At 35.2% G+C, this 22651-nt stretch overlaps 1 protein-coding gene across 2 annotated transcripts; it reads right to left on the bottom strand.

Moving 5' to 3' along the window:
* Window positions 1–359: 359 nt before the first annotated feature.
* LOC136809453 (adenylyl cyclase-associated protein-like) lies at window positions 360–19105 on the bottom strand. 2 transcript variants are annotated; one of them, XM_067065985.1, is made up of 13 exons: window positions 19060–19105; window positions 9485–9516; window positions 8937–9083; window positions 8410–8463; window positions 7957–8046; window positions 6057–6139; window positions 5598–5706; window positions 5078–5270; window positions 4596–4789; window positions 4045–4168; window positions 3151–3233; window positions 2287–2430; window positions 360–793 (listed from the first exon to the last, which is right to left on the bottom strand). In XM_067065985.1, the coding sequence occupies exons 1-13, from the start codon at window positions 19088–19090 to the stop codon at window positions 710–712; spliced, it is 1368 nt and encodes a 455-aa protein (XP_066922086.1). In that variant the 5' UTR covers window positions 19091–19105; the 3' UTR covers window positions 360–709. The 2 variants fall into 2 exon arrangements, with proteins under 2 accessions (XP_066922086.1, XP_066922085.1); XM_067065984.1 differs by lacking the exon at window positions 19060–19105 and adding an exon at window positions 15027–15189.
* Window positions 19106–22651: the final 3546 nt, after the last annotated feature.

Genomic DNA, 22651 nt, shown 5'->3' on the forward strand with positions numbered 1-22651 from the left:
ATCTTTGTACAAAAAATCAGGAAAAAGTAATGACAGGATTTTGCACAAAGTCCAAAAAACCCTAATATTAGGTAGTTTTTGGCCCAAATTTGCCCAAATAAATTTTTTCTCGAAAATCGGGCTCCGTCACGTTCTGGGCATTGCCATTTTGCATCATTGTGCAAAAAATCATGGGAACGAACGGACATGGGTTAATTTATAGGACCTCCACCGGGGCACCCGGAGGTAGGTCCAAAAAGTACCCACCCCATTTAGATATTACAAAATATTTTCACCAAGTTATGTCATATTTCTACCAGACAGTAATCTCGGGAAAAGGTGATAGATTCCAACAAGCAAAATAAATAGAAAATTTTAGATTTCTAAGAAAAAATTATATTTTAATTAAGAATAAAACAAAATCAAAGAATTAGAAAATTGTACAATTTTTTTTTACTTTCTAAAAGTGTCTACTTTACAGAGGTCAGGTGTAATTAAATTTAGAAAAAGTGTTTAGAGAACTGGAACTAGGAACAAAAAGATTTTTTTTCAGCCAAACAAAGTATAAGAAAATCAAATCAACAAAACAAAATTAAAGTCATGAAAAAATAAAGATTAGAAAAAAAAATTGTAACGAATAATTAAATAAATTAAAATGTCTACTATTTTCGGACACGTGTCGTTGTCCCCAATTTAAGAATTTAAAAATGCAGTTCTTTTACTTTTTCGTTTACAAGTTGAGGTCCATAACAGTGGTGACAAATTTCTTGCCATCCCAAACAGTCTTGTATTGTTCTGGCAATGGGAATTCGTTCTAGAAAAATAAAAAAACATTAGTTAAAGTTATGATAGTGTGACTTTGTTTTACAAAACCAAACACGTAGACGTTTCAGGAATAACGCAAGTGAAGTCAAGGATTGTCACTCCCATATGCGAGTTACCGGGCTAAGGTCCGTACTAACATCGACTTCCAGGCCCGAAGGGGTAAACTCGAAACTACTGGATGGGAAATAAATCCACTTATTTCCTATCCAGATCGCCCACGCGTGGTTTTTACACAAACGCCGGATTAAAAATCAAATCTATCGCTAGATTTCAAAAAATGTAGTCCTCAAAAACACAGGAACCACTAGATACAATCCGTCGTCATGATTGCGGCGCGTTTTAGGCGTGTTCTGGATAGGAAATAAGTGGCTTCACTTTTTCTTGCCTAGGAAAGGTAAGGGAGTCTACTCTAGCCCTTCGGGCTTTAAACTCAATGCGTACGTAACAAATTTAAAATTGGCCTCATGTTGCCACTGTACTTGTTATTTGTACAACTGGTGTGTTCAAGTCTGACACGTAGACCGTTTCACCTTTTTAATAAGTCATAAACATTTTGTGATGCTTCGTCGTAAGTAAATGATTCCCAACGGAAATGTTTTGGAGTGTCTTTTTTCATTAAAGAATAATTGGAGGTCTCAAGGGCGAGATATCAGCCGGGTAATAGTTTAAAGATGACGCAACGATTCTTTGAGAATCACAACTTTTTTCACAAGTTGAGATAAGATAAAGGCCAGGGTAAACCCATCCAATATTTCATACAACATGCCTTTTTTCTGATGTTGGATGAAAAGTTGGACCTGTTTGGGTCGATTCAAATTTTTAGAAAAAAATGAAAATTTAAAAAAAAGAAGAAAAAAATCGTGTTGGATGGTGTTGGATGAAGTTTGATCGCCATCAAACATTTCATCCAACATTTGCGGCGAGATCAAAGAAGCTCTCTCATTGAATTGTGTAATTTTTCGTGTTGGGTTGGTTTGGTGGTACTTTTTTTCTTTCTTTTTTGAATTTTCATTTTTTTCCAAGTCATGTCGGATGAAATGTTGGATCGGTTTGCCCAGGCCTTGACTTTCGCTTCATCCAACGCAAGTTTTTCCATCAAACATTTCATCCAACATTGGAAAATCATGTTGGATGAAATGTTGGACTGGTTTGCCCTGGCCCTAAGTGAAAGCCACTCCACATTTCACACAACTATCTAAGCATAGTCCGTATAAAAAACTCTAGTCTGGAAACTTATAGTTTTGACTTTTTGTTAGCTTTTTCCTTTGTTAATATCAAAAGATAAAAATCGATTTGCTCAATTTTTGATCACGTTACCAAGTTTTTCTCTTGGGATTGGTTTAATATTTAATCACATGATCAAAAAGTGAGCAAAACAAACTAATTTCTCACACGCAAGTTCAAATATGAAACAATGGAAAGAAACAGAAGGCTCTTTTAATACGGACTATGGGCTACGGCACAACAAAACAAAGATCTTACCAAATCTCCATCCTCATTGTTGATGCAGATGTTCATTTCACTGGATTTGGCGGAGATGATTTGGACGTCCAAATTCTTCTCGTTCAAGAATACTTGACATCCGTCAGTCTTGTCGATCGAGATGGTGGGCACGTATCCGTTAGCCTGTTATGGGAAAGAATCAAGGAGTGATAATAAAGTACTAGTAAACATCAATGTTTGTCCTACGAATAAAGTCCGTCTAAAGATCAGTTTCAAAAATTGTGCTAGATATTTAGGGACGAGATGGAGTTTTTACAAGCTCTTATTTGATTTGGTTGGTCGTTAGCCAGTAGGAAAACAATTTTGTTACTTTTTCTAAAGAACGCGTCATTTTTATTACTTCAGATACTAATTATCAAAGTATCTTTATAAACTCCATTTAATCTGGATATTTAAGCCATTGGTTCAATTCTATTGTGGAACATCAATGACATTCAATGTTCAACTCTACGCGCCACTTCTAAAAATAGCGTCTATCCAAAAAGCAAAATCTTGTTTTTTGTGAACTGTATTAAAATCCAATGCCAAGTCGAGCGATGATAAGTAGCCTCATTGTATTGGGCTGTTCCATCAAAAAATCATACTACAGGGGATGGACGAACCTTTTCAAAGAAAAAATCATTGAAAATGTGTGGAGAAATTACCCTTGGAAAAGTTTTTTTTTATACTTTAAAGCGAGGGTGGACAAACTAAATTCTGTCTTTTATTCCCCTGGAAATTTTAAAATAACTTTTTACCCCTTGGATTACCCTCTGGAAATGTTCGTCCACCCCACTGTATGGATATAAAATGGAATGATCCATTAAGGCTTCTCAAACCAATAACGTAAAGAAGGTTGTTTACCTGAGCTTTGACACTTTGGCAATTGATGAACTCGCAAGTGGAGATGAGATCAGTGAAAACAACACCGCATTTCACACAATTATCTGTGAACAGAGAACACCAAAAGTGAGACAATACATTAAAGGAAGAAATTTTGGCGGGGATTTAATTTGGCGGATGGCCAAAAAAATTTTTTCAGACGGAATTTAATTTAGCGGATGGCCGAAGAAATTAAATTTGGTGGGAATTTATTTTGGCGGTTGTAGGATATTTAGGGTCAGAAATGAAAGCAAAATCGTTGAAAACCCAATTTTGGAGCCTAAAAGAAATTGATTTGGCGGACGGCGGAAATTAGAAATTATCTGTGAACAGAGAACACAAAAAGTGAGACAGTGATAAACATAAGAACACGGACTGAGACGAGATAAAAAACTTTCCTTCTTCGTTTATTAAATTAGCGTCAAATTAAGTGGTACTTCAATCGGATTAACTTTCGAATTTTTGCCACTTTCGCTAAATCAAAACTCGCGAAATTAAAATTAAGAACACAAAATTTTTGAAATCGTATTTTCGGCGGAGAAACCAGTCTTAAGTCTCCATTTGTTGCAAAAATGACTCTTCCTCAGTTGTTTTCAGGCTTATTCGCGAAATTAAATCCAGAAAATTTCGTGATTTTTTTCGCTCGCGAAACTTTATTTAATCCGATTAAAGTAATTGTTAGGTTTTAGTTTTTTTCCAAATCGAACCCTCACAGAGAGAGTTATTTGGGTTACATGGGTTCATTTAGACAGATAAAGGGAATGTCTGTAAGTGTAGAAGTCCTTAGCGGCTTTCCCTATAAAATAAAGGTTCTCGCGCCTCAGCTAACAAAATTTTAAAAACAAATTAATTTAAAGTAAGGAGAAAATGAATTACCAAGAACAATGGAGTTGATTTTTCCTTGGACTTGAAGGACGGAGTTTTTACATTTGTACATGTAGACAGCTTGTTTGTCGTTAGTGCGGTCAATCACCAAGTTTTGGTTGCCGTCTTGGTGTTCCTGTTTGAAAAGAACAAGGTAGGAATTAAAAGAGGTTAAGATTTGAAGTTAAATAATTTATTTCTTGGACATCTCGACAGTTTTTGATAAGGCATGATTTCAGAAAAGAGTGGATATTTATCTCACTAAAAGATTACAGTAATCGTGTCAGTTCTCAGCAGATAAACTTAGTATGTTTAACTATAGTTGTTTTCTTATTGGTTGAAAATGCAACATATGACTTTGCGTGGCGAAAATTTCTGAATATTAGACGCATTGGGAAAGTTTGATGTTTGAAACATTAACACGATTCGTCTCCTTTTTTTCCTTTTCCAAGATCTAAACCACTCAAACACTCTTCCTGTATAAAGAAAAAGTTTTATCGTCTAGTTCGAAATCGTTCACGCCCCGCCCCCGCCACATCGTACGTGACAAAATATTAACTCACGATGATCCATTTCTTGTCTTGGAGTTCGAACTTTGGTGGTTTCTTAACCTCAGGGGCGTTGAATTTCTTGAATTTGGGTGGAGAATACGGGCGTGGTGATAGAGACGACGAGGCCTTGGCGGCGGCAACAGGTCCTTGGTTTCGAAGTGCGGGGTTCTTATGCGTTTTCATATCGTTCGTGACTTTCTTTAAACCTGTAGAAAGCAAGCGTTTTTATTTTGCAAGGTTCTTATTTTTTCTTTGAAATAATATCACAATCAGTTTGGTTTCAATTTCGTAGCAAACTTTGTTTGAAGCTAAATATAATTATGAAAAACACCTCAAACATCCACTACAGTTAGCAGACAGCAGAATCATGGACAGTTAACGAAAAAGGTTGACATATTTGAATCAATTCGCCTAATAATATGCGCCAATTATTTGCTAATCTACTTTGTACTTTTGATGAAATATAAAACATGTTCAATAATTTTAAAACTAACCTGAAGTGACTGCTCCTCCTTTGTTGAGTGCGGCGAATAATTGTGATCGATCAACTTCTTCAGAGGCACCAGATGAACCACCAGCTGGTGCAGGTGGTGGTGGTGGAGGGGCGGCAGCAGGTGGAGGTGGGGGTGGTGCTCCACCAGCTGATGGGGCACCTCCGGCTTTTGTGGCTCCAGTGGCTGCTGGTTTCTAAAAGATTTTAAGAGAACAAAAGTTGAAATATATGGCATCCGGACACTGAAAATATTTCAGAGGTTTAAAAGTTTTTCAAATTTAAAGAAATCTGAGCATTTAAAAAACTGCCAACTTTTGAATTGGGGAATTGATTATAAATAAGGCAATTAGAATGTACATTTTAAGCCTATGAACAGAATGTGCAGTTTTTATTGACAGCATTTAAACTCATTCCCTGAGTTCATTTTATTGAAAGAAATGATAAAAACTCAATCTTATAATTAAGGATCATACATTCATCTACCCATAGATCACACGAGTAAAAGAAAAAAACTTTCTTACATCTTTGTTCCATTGGAGTCCAGTTCCATGGTTGTCCTTAACGTGTTGTGTGGTTGCTTTTAAAAGTTTGATCAGGGAACGAGCCCAATCAGCTTGTTTTGGGTCTGATCTATGTAGAGTAAAAATCAAGTCATGTCAATCTGAAACTAGACGCTCGCTCCTGTCAATGGAAATGGTCAATTGAATTGGTCAGGTACCCTTAACCCCTCACTTTCTACTCAACAGCAATTCAATGATTGAGAAAATTCAACCTGCAGAATGGCACTAATAGAATTATTGAAAACTATTTATTGGATTTTAATTTCTTTTAGACTATAAGGAAGTGGGAATTCGAATCAATTTCTTCATGCTGTATGTATGTAATATTGCTTGTTTTGGTGTTCCGAAGCAAGAAACGAGAATGAATCTTGACGAAAACTACTATCAAGTCTGCAGAACAGAGCACAATCTCAAACTTACTCTTTGAATTCTTTCAAAACTTTATTTGTGTAAAATTGTGCAGATTCTTCCATTTGTCCAACGTACTGTCCTGGTTTTGGGGACTGAAAGGAAAAGAAGACAACATGTGTTTGTATTGAGTTGGTAAGCAGATAGGTGTTGGTAGATCAAACTGATCACAGTAAAAGCATAGAAAATGGAGGCTACAGTAACGTAAAATTTCTCCTCAAGGTTTGGTATCTCTGGATAGGGTAAATTTGGAAGGGAATTTTAATATTGCATGGCCCCCGGCGTGCGAATGGATTTGAGGGGGCCAAAAAAATATTTCGCCCACCATGGTTGGGCGACGAAGAAAATTTTCGACTTTTCGCCCTTATTTCACCCCTCTAAACGGTACATGTAAGATCTTTTAAAGTAAAAAAAATTACTTTGCAAAATATTGGGGGTGCCATGGCCCCCCTGCCCCCCCCGGTGACGGGGGCCATGTATTGGGTACCAATAATAGGGACCTAAAAGTGACCCATTTCATAGAGGAAGTTCAGTCGCATATTTTTTCAGAGTTATTTTAAGGGTGTTTTTTGGCGAAGGAAAGTTAGATTCTTTCTAGATCCATTGATCTCCCGAGCGTGCACGCTAGGCCGAAACTCTTAAAATAGATTTGGCCGCACACTCCACGCGGTTGATTTCCATCAACAAAGAGGTGGACTCGAACACAATCTGTATGTTTACATTTTGTTTACTCAGCTGTTTTTTCTCTTTCTTGATTGGTTGAAAAATTATCAATTGAGATGTGTGCTCCTGTACGCTCAAAAAAAGTTGAAAATTTTCAGCATAGAAAAAAAGCGCAAATGTGTAAAATCATTTTGTGTACAAAAAAAAATTAATTTGTGGTACGTCAAATGTGCTATTTTAGGAAATTTTGGCCTATCGTGCACGCTTGCGCGATCGATGGAAACAGGCCTTGTAGTGGGGTCGTTTAGCATAATTTGCGGGAAAAGAATAAGATCTAGCTGAAACTTTCTCCAGACCTTCTTATAATGTATACGTTTTCTCTCTATATATCTTCCAGTAATAATAAATCCCTAGGTAAAATAATATGCTAATATACTGATGCGCTCCATCGTAGAGTCTACTATTATATCTTCCCTGTCTTTTAATAATGACTTGGGTATTAAATGTCAAGTTCAGAAAGTTTTCAATATTTACAGTAGACCATGTTACAGTTCATGGGTATTGTCCGTCGTACCGCTTGACGGGCTTTCTATCTCGGATTGGATATCTCCGTGCTGGTTGTGCTGGTGTTTTGTCCGGTGTTTGTTCTTCAGATTATACTTCTCTATTGGATGCTTATACGTCAGGAAAAATTCCCCTAAAATCTCACTAGTGGTCTGGAACATCCATTTTTTGTAAAGAAATGGTCTATAACGTCGTTTAAAAGTCTTCTATATAGTTTTTCGAGAGCTTTCGAATGGTATACTTGATAATGTCTGAAAATGAGTTTGAAATTTTCAAAAAATTTCGCCCTTCTTAGGGTTTGCCTGGGGAAAAAAAGAAATGTCCCAAAAAATGGATGTTCCACCAGTGGGATTTTAGGGGAATTTTTCCTGAGGTATGAGCATCCTATAGAGAAGGCCTGGAGAAAGTTTCAGCTAGATCTTATTTCTTTCCTACAATTACAAACAGCCTGTATTTTTGTAACACGACCACACTATTGAGGAAAATGGTAAATCAACACTTCTACCGTTCTCAACCTTGCTGGTCAAAACAAAAACTATTCCAAATAGCTTTAGTCAGTGCACCAACCTCATATGTGCAAATACATAAACTCGTTTAAAAACATCCAGAATGAGTCCTTAAAATTTAACGTTAGTTATCTGTAAAAACGTTGATTAATGAAAAATTAAGTAAAATATTGACTTACAATGCTAACCCATCCCAAGAATGGGATGGCTTCGGATAAAGCTGACAAATGGTTGAATTGGGCACTCTTTCTGTTTGCATCTCTGAATTCCTGTTAACGGGAAAAGGAAAATTAATTTTAAGGAATATTTTAAAATTGGTAGGTGTAGTTTTGAAAGTTTTCTTAACATAATCAAATCAATCTAATAAGTATTCTCGAACGTTTCTGTCTTCTTTCAAGAGGGCTTCAAGATAAACCACCACCTGTGAAGTTGTAATTAAAAAAGCCAAAAAACTTTGCTTGTGCCCAATTGTATGGAGCTTTTTGGTGAAAGTAAATTTCCCTTGTGTAAAAAAGACCCTGTTCTTCATCCCATTTAATTAATGAACTCTCCCTCATTCAACCTACTACAAATAAGCACAAAACAGTAATATAAACAGAATTTGTATTAAAAAATTAATAAATCAAATTTACCTGAACAGCTGTGATTGCATTAGAGAGTGGTATCAAGATGGTTGGTAAGTCTGACTATAAAAAATAAGTTAAGAATTAACTAGACAGTTCCTGTTGTCGCAAACGCCGGTTTAGCTTGCGAGTCAAAAACCCTTAGGATTATGAAGATGGTATAATTGATGGTCTCTAATTCTATCTTTAAGGGTAATTCTAATTAAGTTTCTTCAGGAAGTTTGAAGGTGATTACAATTTAAATCAAAAACGAGAATTTATAAAACAGTAAAACATTAAATTTGAGAGCGTCAACTGTATTATCAGTGTATAAAAATTATTCTTTTTGGTGAATCTGAGGCCCTTAACCCTTTTAAGTGTCACAGTCCTTTTCTTTCAAGGCTTTTATTTCCGGATCTAGAAGCTTATTCATAGCTAGTTGGATAGCTTAGCTCCTCTTTCTTTACTTTACTTCCTAGAGCCTGTAAGTATCACATGGGTAAAAATGCTAAAATGATTGGTCTCAAATTCAATTACAAAATGAAAAGTCATCCTACTCCACTTGGACGTCCATTTCTGGCAGCAATAGTGACCACATCTTTGTGAGCAGAGAATGCATTTCCAACAAGTTTTCCGATAGATGCTACATCACCACCAAGGCCTTCTGTTGCTTTTAAGAAGGAATCAAAGTTTTCTTTGTGGAACTGTAAGGAAAAAGATATCTTTTAATTAATAAATGTTACTGATTTACCGTCCAGTTTAGAAACTTCCAAGGAATTTTGGCCAACAGATCTATATGCTTCAAAGTTAAAGATACTCCCCATATACCCAGCTTCTACTGAGGATAGAAAACAAATAATATCAATTAGTAGATCTTGACTAATCAAAACACCCCTTAAAATGTTATAAGAAGTTTCTAAACAAACAAGTTAACATTGTGTAAAAAGAAGACACTAGGATTAAAATGGATTATATGAGAAAACCCTTCCTTGACCATCATAGACAGGAAAAAGAACAGTAATCACACATTTAGTGAAACACTTTTTTAAAGAATCTAGGGAAAAATTCAAAAAACAGCAAAAAACACTTTTAATATTGAACTTACAGCTACATAATCATCATACCAGTCAGGATCATCTAAAACAAGAATTAGAAGATTTAAAAATGATGAAAAATAAAAATAAAATAGAACCTCCTTTGAAAGTTCTTATTTAAAAACCAAAGGCTTTTACAACAAGATTCTGAATCATCAGAACTGATTCGACGTTCTCCTTTCTTTCTCAAGTCTACTTTTCTTAGGTCTGTTTTCAAATTAACAGTACAGTAGTACTGCAAGACATTTTAAGGCAATATTCCAGAAAGGCAGCTCTGTTGAGATAAAAGGGCACTCTGCGATACTGACTGACAGTCTTAACCTGAAACCTTGACGTGCTCCTAATATTATCTGGTTGAAGAGACTAAAACTTAGGTTTCAAGTCATTTGGTCAGCCCATGAAATAATGGTTATAATTGAGTCGAACGATCAAATTTGTTGCAGCTTGAAAGTCATGATTTTTAGATAGAACCAGGAGCTATTTTGGTCGGTTCTGGTTGGCCATTGTCTGTGTTAGACAATTATGCCCTGTTTGGCATCCTTGATCCAAAATATTGCTAAGTGTAGAAGTCACATTTTACCATAAAGTGTATAGTCAATACTGGCTGCTTGATTTCTTGAGACTGAGCCATTACTCCAAAAAGAATCATCTAAGTGTCCAATCGGTTGCTTTTTGCTTATCCTATTTTGAATTGAACTTCCATTGTTTAAAGAAATACATTTCAAAAATTTCTTGTTCTCAAGTCCTATTTCCTGAGCGTGTACTGAAACTGATCTTTCAATTCCATTTAAAGTGTTTTGTTTTTGCTGTGCAGGTTTTGTAACACTGATCGATTTCTTCAAATTGACTTTTTGTTTAACTGTTTTATTGGGGTCAACTTTAACAACAATTTTTGGCTTCACAGGTGTATTAGGTTTTGTGTCTGCTTTGACTGAAGTTAATCTTCTCATTTCAAACCAGAATTCTTCAAATTTTTAATAAAAATACCACACATACAATCTGTTTTTGACTACCCTAACGTAGTGCACTCTTTCATCATTGTAAGATAAATTTTTATTGACCTTCGTAAGTCTTTGAAGAAAAAATTTATATTAAATTGAAGAAAACTTTAATAAATAATTCAAGATTATATATATTTTATAATAAAATGAAACATATCTATAGAATTGCTCATATTCATTTTAGGAAAGATATTTTCTTCTGTTCAAGTTGACAAGTTGGATGTTCTTTTTTGGTTATATGCTTCAAAGAAAAGGTGATGTACAAAGACGAAAACTTTAAACTCTGATACTCATAAGAAATATATCTGCTAATTTGGGATTTTAGTTGCAACCTGTTGCAACATTAAAAAAATGGCAATGACAAATGGCAATTCTATGGCTTGCAAAATAAGCTGGGAAAACTTTGATGGCCAAAGTTCTTACTGGAGTTTTTCTCAAAAACAGTGAGCTTCATATGCACTGTCAGCATTGGCATTATGTTTGCAAGATTGATGTTAGTGTGTGCATAAATCATAGGTACCTCATTATCCATATACTCAAGTAATTTGATCTGCACTTTCTAAGAATCAGCCACAAGGCAAGTCTAGACTAACTGCCCCAAAGAAATAAAAAAAACACCTAGACCAGGCCATATTTTAGAAGGGCAGCGCCGTTGGTTGTCAAAAAGGGCACTTTTTCTAGTGTTTTTCCACTAAAAAGGCTGTTTTTACCAAAATTTTTGCAATTTCAGGAGGGGCAGCGTCCGATAACCGGATGCTAAAAGGGCATAAAAAATGGACTGTAAACACCCTCCTCACAACTGTAACCGTGAGAACCACTGTTTGCCCACTATTTCACTCTTTGACAAGCTGATTCAAACAGCTTCAAGCATATGTCAAAGCTTCTAATTAATGATTTGGACAGAGCTGTATCTATCTATCTATTTAATTAAGTAGCATTAGGCGTGAGCCCATATTCGCCACATATAAAATTTAAAGTTTAAAATAAATATTATTGTTATAATGTACAAGTTTTATTAAAATTAAGGGAAAGAATATAAATACTAGAGCAAGAGTTAAACAAAGTTAACTAAGGCTAAGACTAAGGCTATAGTACTTAAAATAAGAAAAGTGATATGAAAAATGAATTAATGTGCTAAGTAAAAATTTTTATTGATATATATACAAAATAAAATAAAATAAAACTCCTTCCTAGTATTGAGTAAACCTCAGAAATAATGCAAGAGATTAGTAGATGCTAAGCAGGAATGAATGAATTAATGACACAAAGATTGTTCTAGGAGAAGGTGCTAAGACTTGGCACAAAGATTGTTCTAGGGTAAGGTGCTAAGACTTGAAAGTGGAAGTAAGATTCATTGTAAGGCTATAGCTGTAAAAATATATAGTTAGGATAAATGAGATTTAAGTTCGTCAGAAAATGTTGTTAAGTTATCATTCATGGTCACTTCATTCGGAAGTTCGTTCCACCAGTCAATGGTGGTAGGGACAAAAGAGTTGGAATACGACAGGACTCTACCATGCACTGGTTGGAATTTGGTGTTTATTCTTGCTCGTTTGGGCAAGAAGTCTTTTGGTAGGGAAATTTTTTCATTAACAATTTTGTGAAGCATGAGTAAATTGTTTTTCTTACGACCGAATTCAAGGGATTCCCAGCCAAGATTGTTGATCATAGTTGTGGGGCTGGATTTCCAGGACCAGTTAGAGTAGACGAAACGCGCAGCTTTTCGTTGGACTTGCTCCAGTTGTTTAGTGAGGCTTTCGTTGTTGACTGGATTCCAGACGGAGGATGCATAATTAAGAATGGGTTTCACGTAGATCTTGTATGCCTGGGATTTGATCGTTCTGTTGCAGCCTCGGAGGTTTCTCTGTAGGAAGTTGATGATTTGGTTTGATTTTTTACATATGTTAGCCACATGAATATTCCATTTTAGTTTTTTATGGATTTCGACTCCAAGGTATTTTGCAGAGTTAACTTTATCGAGGGTTTCATTGTGAATACTGTATGATGTTTTCAAGGGTTTCGTTTTGTTTGTAATTGTCAAGACCTTGCATTTTTTGGGGTGAAATTCCATGTTGAAATCTTTTTCCCATACTTGGAGACTGTTAAGATCTTGCTGAAGGATGAGGGCATCGTAAATTGATTTGATAGTTCGATATAGGTAGGCGTCGTCTGCGAATAGTCGAAGCAAGGAGAGAACAGCTGATGGCATGTCGTTAATATAAACTAGGAACAATAGAGGTCCTAAGACGGTTCCTTGTGGGACTCCTGAGGTAACATTTGATTTCTCTGAAGATTTGCCATTTAAGATTACTTGTTGAGTTCGTCCTGATAGAAATGATTGGATCCAATTGAGGGATTTACCCTTGATACCGTAGTGGGCGAGTTTGAGGCAAAGTTTTCGATGATCAACTTTGTCAAAAGCTTTGCTGAAATCTAGCAATATGGTGTCCATCTGATCCCCGTTGTTGAGAGCTTTGGCAAAATCATTGACAGCAATAAGCAGTTGCGATTCGCATGACCTTTTCTCTCTAAAACCGTGTTGGACCTCAGTGATGGCATTGTGTTTGTTCAGATGTTTAATGATGTTGCTATATATAATGTGTTCTAATATTTTACATGAAATGCTTGTTAGTGAGACTGGTCGGTAGTTCTCTGGCGAGAGCTGTGAAAGTTGAAGCAGTATAAAGAAGTAGGTACCTAAAACTTTCTAAATTTCTGGGGACTGGAAATTCACGGGTTCAGATTGTGGCAAGTACAACAGAAATGGTGCTGCTCAACCTACTGTGTACTGGATCATTCTGGATCTTGGTTGAGGAGAGGGTTCACTGAGCTTTAGAAATGCTATGGAAGCAGGTTTTTCAATTTCGCCAAAAAAATCTTTTGATTGAACATTTAAGAAAGTGGTACTGTAATGGCAATACAGCCTATTAACCCTAAAAAGTAAATAGCTTTTGAGAGAACTGGAAATGAATTTACATTTAATTTATTTGCTCTTTGCAAACAGCATTACTTATGCAGCCTTTAAAACAAACCAATCAAATTCCTGTCAAAACTCTATCCTATATGAGAAACATTGTATGTCTACCGTAGAGTGCAAACTTTTTTTAGCATCAACATACTAAATCGATGTTAAATCATCATTTAAATGGAAGAGTGTATACCTTACATTTTCACTAGAGCCTTCCTAAAATTTCTGATATGGGTTGATAGGTGAATGCAAGGTTATCTTATACACATTTTTACAAAAGTGCCGTTATGCTTTCTTTTACTGACTGTCAAAAAGAATTTTTATTACCAAACAGTCTCCTATAAGTTGACTATGTTTGTTGATGGTGTATGCAATCAAAGTGGAGTAGTGGTGATGAGTTGGAAATAGAGAAATTGGTTGTACTGTAAATCAAATTTGAGAATTTCAAAATTGACACTAATTAACAATCATTGAGTCTGGTTTCATTTTTTATCACAAATCAAAATACTACAGAATGTCCACTTTCCAAAATTGGAAAAAAGTTATCTAATAAACACGTCCTCAGTCCTCCTTCTAATTTTGACACCATTCTTTAAGAGATAGGAATAATTGGAAGGTCAGAAGCACTGATGTAAACTCATTTTCTTTGCTTAGCGATCAGAGAAGAAAAAATCTGTTGTCTATTTGTTTGGAGCGCATAAGCTCTTTTTATAGTTGTTTGAGAGAACACAGCGTTCTTTTGAATAACTAATTACTCCAGAAGAAATGTTTAATGATAATAATGTGTTATGTTTTGGGAGTCACAATGTATATAATACTTTTTTGCTAATTTTTTGTATGCCAAAGCTTTAAAGCTAGTTTTCCAAGGAAGGGAAACTAGAAAACATTGATTTAGGGGAGTCTTCCAAACTCAGATTTGCCACGGAATACGTCAAATGGAAGTTTTGGTTTCGAACCCCTACCCCCCTTCAAATAACGTTGGCTGTGGCAATCAAATCTGTTCTTTTTTTCCAGGAGAGAAAATTTTATGGATAAATCCAGGAAACTTTCCTCAAAACACCCAAGTACAATCCAGGGGTCGGCTTAAAGACATCTGTTCTTAAAATCTAGGAGCACATTTTAAGGAAAAACACATACTGTACAATTTTCCAGTGGACAATCTGTTCAAAAAATCCAGGAGCTAAATTGTGAAAAACACAACAACCAGAAGCAAGATTTTTTTCAAGTGAGCTTCATAATTTTCTTGAAAGGTCTCATTTACTAGGAGCATTTTAACTTTCTTAGAGAATAGCTGTTATATTTTTCCAGGAGCATAATATTTCTAGAGAACAGGCGCTGTGGTATAGTGGTCATTGACATTGGTTGCTTGGTACCTCAACTAAAGTATGCATAACCTCATCTAAATTCTGAATTAATCTTTTGTATTAAACTTTAGACTTTACATAATCCTTATAGAGAGAGATTGACAATAATATGAGGTCAATTTAACAAATCACAAAAGACTTGTCTGTGTCATCTGGACAAAAAGGAGCATACACATCTTTATACAAAGCATATAAAACTAAAGAAGCAAAAGAAAATTACCATTTCCTGCTGCAGCACCTCCTGAACTTCCCCCACGAGAAGCGGCACTTTCGAGGCGTCCAGTGACAGCTTCTAATCGGGCAACCAACTTCTCTAAATCTGCAGCCATTTTGTTCAGAGATCCAAAGTGAACAAGGAACAAGGAGGAGGGAATCGAAAGGAGGTTACAAGCCAAAGATATTAGCAATGAGTGTCACACTTACTAGTCTGAGATTATCAGTAAACTTCTCTTATTATTAGCACAGAGCTTGACCACGCCAACATAGCCAAGCCGAGCCATTGTTTACAAACCATATAAGGGAAAAAGAAAAGAAAAGATTACGTAGCTTTTTTTGCCGCGTAGCGTGCGCGTACTGAACGCGCGATAAGTTTTCATCATAGATAGATCCGCGCCGCCGCCCAGGCAGAGCAACCTCTTCCCCCCCGTGTGGCCGGGTATCACCCAAAGTCGGTTGCAGGCAAAAAAGTGCTGCACAAGCTGATTGGTTAAAATAGGGACCGAATTTGTACTAAAACAATAGCGAACTAAAACAAGTTTTACAATCGGGATATCACGAAAGACCGAGTCCGGAGTCGTGTTCTTTTTCTCTAAAGCCTTATTGTTTCGAAAGCATCCAACGAGGCCCTTTTTTTTAATATCTGTTTCCCAGACATAGCCTTCCTGGAAAATTTGATCTGTTGGCCGAATATTTCAAAAATCTTATTCCTAGAAATGAAAATCTGTTTCTCCGCAAAACCTAAATTTTTAATCTCAAAGTATCTTTCCTAGAAAATTTGATCTGTTTCCGCAATTTTCAGAATTAAAATTTTGATCTGTTTTCCCAAATAGGATATCTGTTCCCCTCTCCTGGAAATTTTCATCTGTTTCCCTTTCTTTTTGTTATTGATATCTGTTTCCCCCATAAAGTTCAATCTGTTTCCAATGCAATATCATCTTTTTTGGAAACAGATATCTGTTTCCCAATTTATTATGTCATCTCCTAGAAATATTGATCTGTTTCTCTCTGATGAAGTCATCAGCTGGAGCGGGGAAACAGATAGTTTTAAGGAAAAGGTCTCTCCTAGAAAATCGGATCTGTTTCCCCATTTTTCAAAAAAAAGCTCTCTCCTGGAAAAGGGAAACAGATATTTCGGGGAAATGGGCTCGTTGGCTGCTTCTGTTGTTTGCTATCATCTGTTTTTTTCTTTTAAACAAGTGTGGCCATAATCATCGTATTGAATTGCAAATTAATATATGCAGCTTTTCTGTTTTCATCAGTAAAAGTTAAAAACCCATTGTTATTTGTGTTAAATAATACTTTTTCTTTAGAACACCCTGATTGATTTTATATACAAGAACATTCTGCTTATTTTGGATTTTTTAAATTTGTTTCTTAGGATTTAAGACAATAAGCGACTTGAAATTTTCAGGAATCAAAAAAGTCTTCTCAAGACGTTTTTTTAATTCTAAAGTGAAAGCGCCGTGGGTTTAAAAGTCACTAAAGGTATTACATGGTAAGAAAAAACTGCCACTTACATTTCCCTATAAGAAAAGTTAATAACTTCGCTATTCTTCATGCTTGAATAACTTAACTTCGTTCGCTTTTTAAATTTCTCTCTCTGCGCCCCATGGCCCATGGTCCCATACACACTACAATATTATATTCGTCTGATCATTTCACCTAAATAAAGTTGGTTCTTCAGTTCAGATATTTTGTTACAAGAAAAACAAGCCTTATTTCGATCAATGGTCAAACAAGCAAGTGATTTTTGTTGAATAAAACAAACCAATAAAGTGCCTCTAGTTTGGCTCTCGTAGATGTGAACAAGCAGCTGTAAACATAGACGAGAAAAATGGTAGAGCTTGTAGTGAAGGAAAGAGAAGACTCTCTGAAAGAGAAAGCGATTCAAAGATTACTCGCTGGTTACTAATTGCTTGTGAAATTTTTTAATTTGAATTGAATTTAGTTAAACACTGCTTATAGGTGAAAGTATTATGTTAAATGGAAATTGTTAAAATGGTTTTATTTTATAGTCTATATTCATCTTTAAAAACTTAGATATTGTATGTTCTTTAAAACAGGCTGTTTTTGTGTAGTCTTTTCGACCGCCGGAGGCGGTTTCTTTCATCGACCGCGGAGCGGTGTATTCAGAGACGTTTTATATGGTGAAAAATCTCGTATATTTGCGCGCGGTAATCCGTTCTCTAAAGTCACGGAAAGCTGACGAAATCAACAATCTCGTTTCTCTATTTTTGAAGTCTCTGAATAACACTCGCTCGGAAAAAGTGATTATCTTCCTTAGATTTCTGTATTTGCAAAGTATTACGGAGATAAAACAGTTTTAAAGGAAAAAGTACAATATACTCCATAGTTTTTCGACCCGACTGTTACAGCAAAACTTTCTATAAAATTTAAAGGGACATAACAGTACTTGCGAAATTTGTAAACAAACTGTATGCAGCGGATACAAAATCAAAACAAATGTCACATGTCCAAATAAAAAATCAAACCAAATATGGCTAATTTTGATTGTTCAATTGTTTTACAAGTTTGCTTTGGACAAGTGATTTAAATTGTTCTCTTCAATGACGCGTGGTTCGCGCAATGTTATGTTTACATTTTACTACTTTCATGTCCTTTTAAGGATTTTTCTATGTACTGTTCATATTAAACGGGAAATGGTGTACAAATTCATAAATTTCATAAGATTTGACCGCGGTCGCCTCAGTGTGTTACACTGTGACCTAGTAGTGGTACGCTAATCTCGTTTTGCCTTGGCTCATTACTTTATCTACCATTTACTTTCGGTTTCTTTAACTAGATTACCCAGGTGTTTCTCTCTTTTTTTCCTGAATGTCTTTTATTCGGAATTGAATAATCGAGACATGAAAAATGACTACATTGTAATCTGTTTTCAATGAATAATCTAAAATGTACTGGAGATGACATGTAGGCGTTAATAATTTGCGCGCGCTCTTTCGCGAGCGTGATGCGTGATGGAAGGCGGTCGTTTCAGTGTGGTTTAGATCCACACTGTGACCTAGTTTATCTCAGGAAGCATGGTGAAACAAAAATCTATAAACCCTGACCTTTTTCACATCCTTTGCTACAATCTCGGTCAAAATATATTGGGAATTTTGGTTAATTCCTCGTTTTTCAGAAATTTAAAGTTCGGGTGGAAAATTCGCTTTTGAGCAAATTGATAAATTTGTTCTAATATTTCAATTCGGGAGGGCGGTTTATAGACTAAGTCAAGCTAAAACTCAGAGTTAGAACTCCAACCTAATTTAGAGCGCTTCCAAATCATTTGTGGTTGTAAGATTTCGTGGGAATTTCCTTTTTTGCTCAAATATTATGACTTTGATAATGAGTTTTCATATCATTATCACTTTTCCCTTGGCTAGTTCTTAGATTTAATTCTTTTGGGGACTTATGATACACGTTTTTTTTTAAGAACGTCAAAAATTTTCGAAGCCTTTGGATGTTCTTTTTTTTTGGATTTGAAGCCTAAAAATGTTCTTAAAAATGTTCTTATTTTCAGCATTTTTTGAGCATTTTGATGTACAGTAATTTCTTAAGAAAATGCATGTTTTTAAGTCTCCAAAGCCTTAGAACGTTCTTAGAATGTTCTTAAATTTTTGGGCCTCGAAGTTTAAGATTTGATATTTCACAGAAAAGTGCTACCAAGGGGTATTTCGGGTCCCATATCTTCCGAAGGACTTTTCTGTTTGCCTTGAAATTTTACAAACTTCTTAACCTAAGGGTGAACTACTACTGGTGTAAAAATGAAGGTTGTAACATAAGTAGAAAAAATGCTCAATTTTTGCAATCGCAAATTTAACCGTTAAGAATCGCGAATTTTTCAACAAAAAATACATTGAAATATAGCGCTCTTGATTCTCTAAAACAAGCAAAAAAAATTTCCATAATTATATTTGACTGTCAAAAGTTACAGGCATTCTTGTTTCCACTGCCAATTATATCTGGACAGACTTTAATATGAAATCGTAAAATCTTTAAAATTTTAAGAAAAGTATAAGCTCTATCTTTACCCGATTTGGACCAACGCTGCATCTTTTCCATGGCTAACTTTTTTGTAGAAAATCTCATCATCTCGTCGAATAGTGCTCCGACAATAAATAGAGCTAGTCTTCAGTGTAATGGTACGTTACACTATAATGTCTTCAAAAAGACTTTTGACGTCAGATTTGTCAGGTTGGTCAAGAGGGAATCAAATTGAAATTGAGGTCTGTGTCTTTACTTAGACTTAGTAATAGTGAGGTTAAGTATACCGGGATAATCACGACGACGGACGAAAAATGTAATAGGCTAGTGGAAATACGAAATTTGATTGGTTGAAACTCACTAGCCTGTTAAATTTTCGTTCCTCATCGTGATTTTACCGATTTACTTAACCTCACTAATAACAGAGGAATGTAAAGAGATGGAAAAACAGCTTTCAACGATCACTTCTATTGAAAATTCTATTGTAAAATGTTGATTAGGTCATTAAATGAAAGTCCAGAAAAGACGGCTCGCCATACAAATCGGACGGTTTCTACATGATTTGACGATAGAAATGAAATTCTTTTTTTCCTTTTATGCCGATTACTAGTTCAATTAATATTTTTACTAATGTATAGCAAAAGAAATTCTTAACGCAATAATATTAAATTGGTTCTTGTGAAAAAAAAGAATTTTGTCACAACACGCTAATTATGCAGATTTTTTATAGCGACAGCAAAAGAAACCTATTCACTCGATATAAACTCCCTTAAGGGCAAGAGACCTGGTATATGACGAGCCGTTTTCCCATTGTTTTCAAGAAGCTGTTTTTCCATCTCTTTACATTCCTCTGGTAATAATAATGTCTTGCTCACGAGGATGCACGTGTATTTGATAATGTCGAATTTTTCAGCAAGGAAAGTGTCTATTTTATGTGATTCAGAAAATCTCAATAAATATTCTCGAAATAATTCTTTGGAAGACCTGTGAGAACATCACTATCGAGTTTTTTTTGAAATTCGACCTGTGACGATGGGTTAAAATATTCAAAAGACTCAATGTTTACTGGTATTTAACATAAGAAAGTTATAATGACGTCTCATATTTTAGTTAGACACTTAAAGTTTTTGATAGAGTTGCATGCAGGCGTTGATTGATGCATAGTGCATTGGGGGAGTAATACACCTTTATTAGATCATCTTGTAATTATGGCTGAGCTTATTTCTTTTTGCAATTTTGATAATGGACATTCTTATTGGTTTTCTTAAAGTTATCATACCTAGTTATACAAGTTTCCTTTGTTTCTAAAAATTGGCCCCAAATGCAGTCGCAAAACTTGGGACAAGCTGGAGTTTTTACAAGCTCTTATGTGATTTGGTTGGTCGTTAAGATGTAATAAAAACAATTCTTATTCTTTTTCTAAAGAAAGCGTCATCTCTATCACTTCAAATGACCAATTAGTGAAGTATCTTATAAAAACTCCAGCACATCCCCAAAACTTACTTAAGAATTCACTAGACAAATTTGAGCAAAATTGACAAATCTTTTGAATTCTCAAGCCAAATTTTCTTTTCCAAATTTCAGCCGAAAAGTTCATACAAACTAGGCTCTATAATAAAGAAAATTAATATTTTTTCGTTTTTCTTATATCTCACCGAGCTTTGGTCTCCAGCGACTGTGATACGAGCTGTAATATCCTATTATTTCAAAACTTCAGCTTTAGAAAGATAGAAATCTGAGAATATTCTTAGCATGTAAGAATCTCACGGAAATTAGTATTATATCTTATGTGTGGATGGACCAGGACACAAACAAAAACGTTCGCTTGGCTTTTACATCAATTAGTTTTATTTTAAACCATTCTATTTAGTTTGACAACATTAGAAAGGACACCCCTCAAGGATTTAACAAATAAACATAGATAACAGACGAGATTAAACGCTTTAAATAAACTTCCTTTCTCATGAAGTTTATTTGACCTACTGAAAAGAAGTGATAAGTGATTTTTTGTCAACGTTGAATCATGGGAAACCTCCGCGTTTAGGACCAAACATTTTTCTCCTTTATCATAAAATTTCCCTATAATATATTATGGATATAGACTAAAATACTGAGAATAGCTAGCGAGTTTATGTATTTGCACTTTTGTGGACGGTAGAGTGACTGGAATAACCCGCTGTTTTAACTCGTAAAATCAAGGACGGTAAAAGTGATGATTTACCGTCGTTCTCTCGGCTTAGAACCTCGTCGTCTCTTCCGTAGAAAAACACACATAACTCTGTAATATATTATAACATTGACAGTCATAATTACTCTGTCAGACTGTCAGATGTTTATGATATCTTTTCCAAATTCCACCCTGAAAAGTAGCGAAAAGGATCAAAATGTCTAACCTGTCAGATTTACTTTTAGAAATTCATCCTTAAATCTGTTAAAATATAGAATATTTTCAAACCCATAATTGAGAAACGAACGATTTCTCTCATTCTAATTTGAATTTAGCATCATTCTTATTTATCGCCACTTGCTAAGAGTAGAAAAGGGGTCATGTTAATTATAGCGAAATATTATCGATTATCGATATTATTGATACTTTCATTACCTTAATTAAGTCAGCTTTACAAACACACCCCTGTGTCACTGACCCGGTGGGAACCCCTGGTCTTTTGGCTACTCTCGGGTACCTATTAAACAGGGGTGTTTGGAATAAGCAGGGTGGAAAAATTCTAAAAGCTAAGTAAGTGGGATGAAAAATTGATTAGCGGGAGAGACGCTTATTTGGTACCTGATAGTCAAAATTTCGGTCTCGGTGGGGGGAAAATACCCTACAATTTAAGCCCAACTGGAAAAAATACTTTGTTTTGATTGCCATTTGAAATTCAACGGGGAAAAATTCCACTCCAAAAACATCCCTATTGGGGGTTTCGACTTCAATCGGTGCAGTGATGCAGGGGTGGACAAACATTTTTAGGCTAGAGTCTGTCTGATAAGGCTTGATTCCACTACTAGATAATAAGATATGGAAAAAACTTGAGTTAAAAAATGTGGCACAATCATCTTGTTGATGCAACTCTAAATTCTTAGGCATTGTCTCAGTAATTGCCATTACACCAGGCCCAAGAATCTCATTCTTGACGAAAAGGAAAGATTTAACTTTACCCTGATTATATAAGAAAGGCACCCCCACCATGAATGATGCTCTTGATTGCTCTGAATAGCCATCGTGACCACGGCAAATTTTTTTCAAATCTTTTCCCCGGTGACGGAATTTTCGAAGAAATTTGAAGGTATGTAAACAGAGGTATGTAGAATTACTGTAGTTAAAGGTAAGGCAAAGTGTATTACACAATTTTTAAGTGAGTAATTTTTAAATCAATTTTTTTTGTACCTCATGCTATTTCCTTGGATACTTTGTATCGCATGAAACGTTATGTTTATAAATACACAAAATATTAATGAATTATTGATTCAAATATGGTGACATTTACTATAAAAATATGAGATTTTAATAATTTACGAAAAAAGTGAAAAATATTTTGTACAAAATAATTTTTATTTTCATATTTGACATTGCTTTTTTTGTCAGAAGCAATTTTCAATTGGATCAAAAGGTAAGTTTCCAGACAGAATTCCAAGTCT

This window comes from Clytia hemisphaerica, unplaced genomic scaffold (genome assembly GCF_902728285.1).
Source record: "Clytia hemisphaerica strain Z4C2 unplaced genomic scaffold, Clytia hemisphaerica genome assembly, whole genome shotgun sequence".
Classification (NCBI taxonomy): domain Eukaryota; kingdom Metazoa; phylum Cnidaria; class Hydrozoa; order Leptothecata; family Clytiidae; genus Clytia; species Clytia hemisphaerica.

Excerpts from the sequence above, each read along its gene's own strand:
- LOC136809453 (XM_067065984.1), bottom strand. The coding sequence starts at position 15,135 with ATGGCTGCAGATTTAGAGAAGTTGGTTGCCCGATTAGAAGCTGTCACT. Across the intron at positions 9,084-9,484 it reads GGTATGATGATTATGTAGCT|TTCCACAAAGAAAACTTTGA; the intron begins GTAAGTTCAATA and ends TTTTCCTTACAG. Across the intron at positions 8,047-8,409 it reads ATGCAATCACAGCTGTTCAG|GAATTCAGAGATGCAAACAG; the intron begins GTAAATTTGATT and ends TCCCGTTAACAG.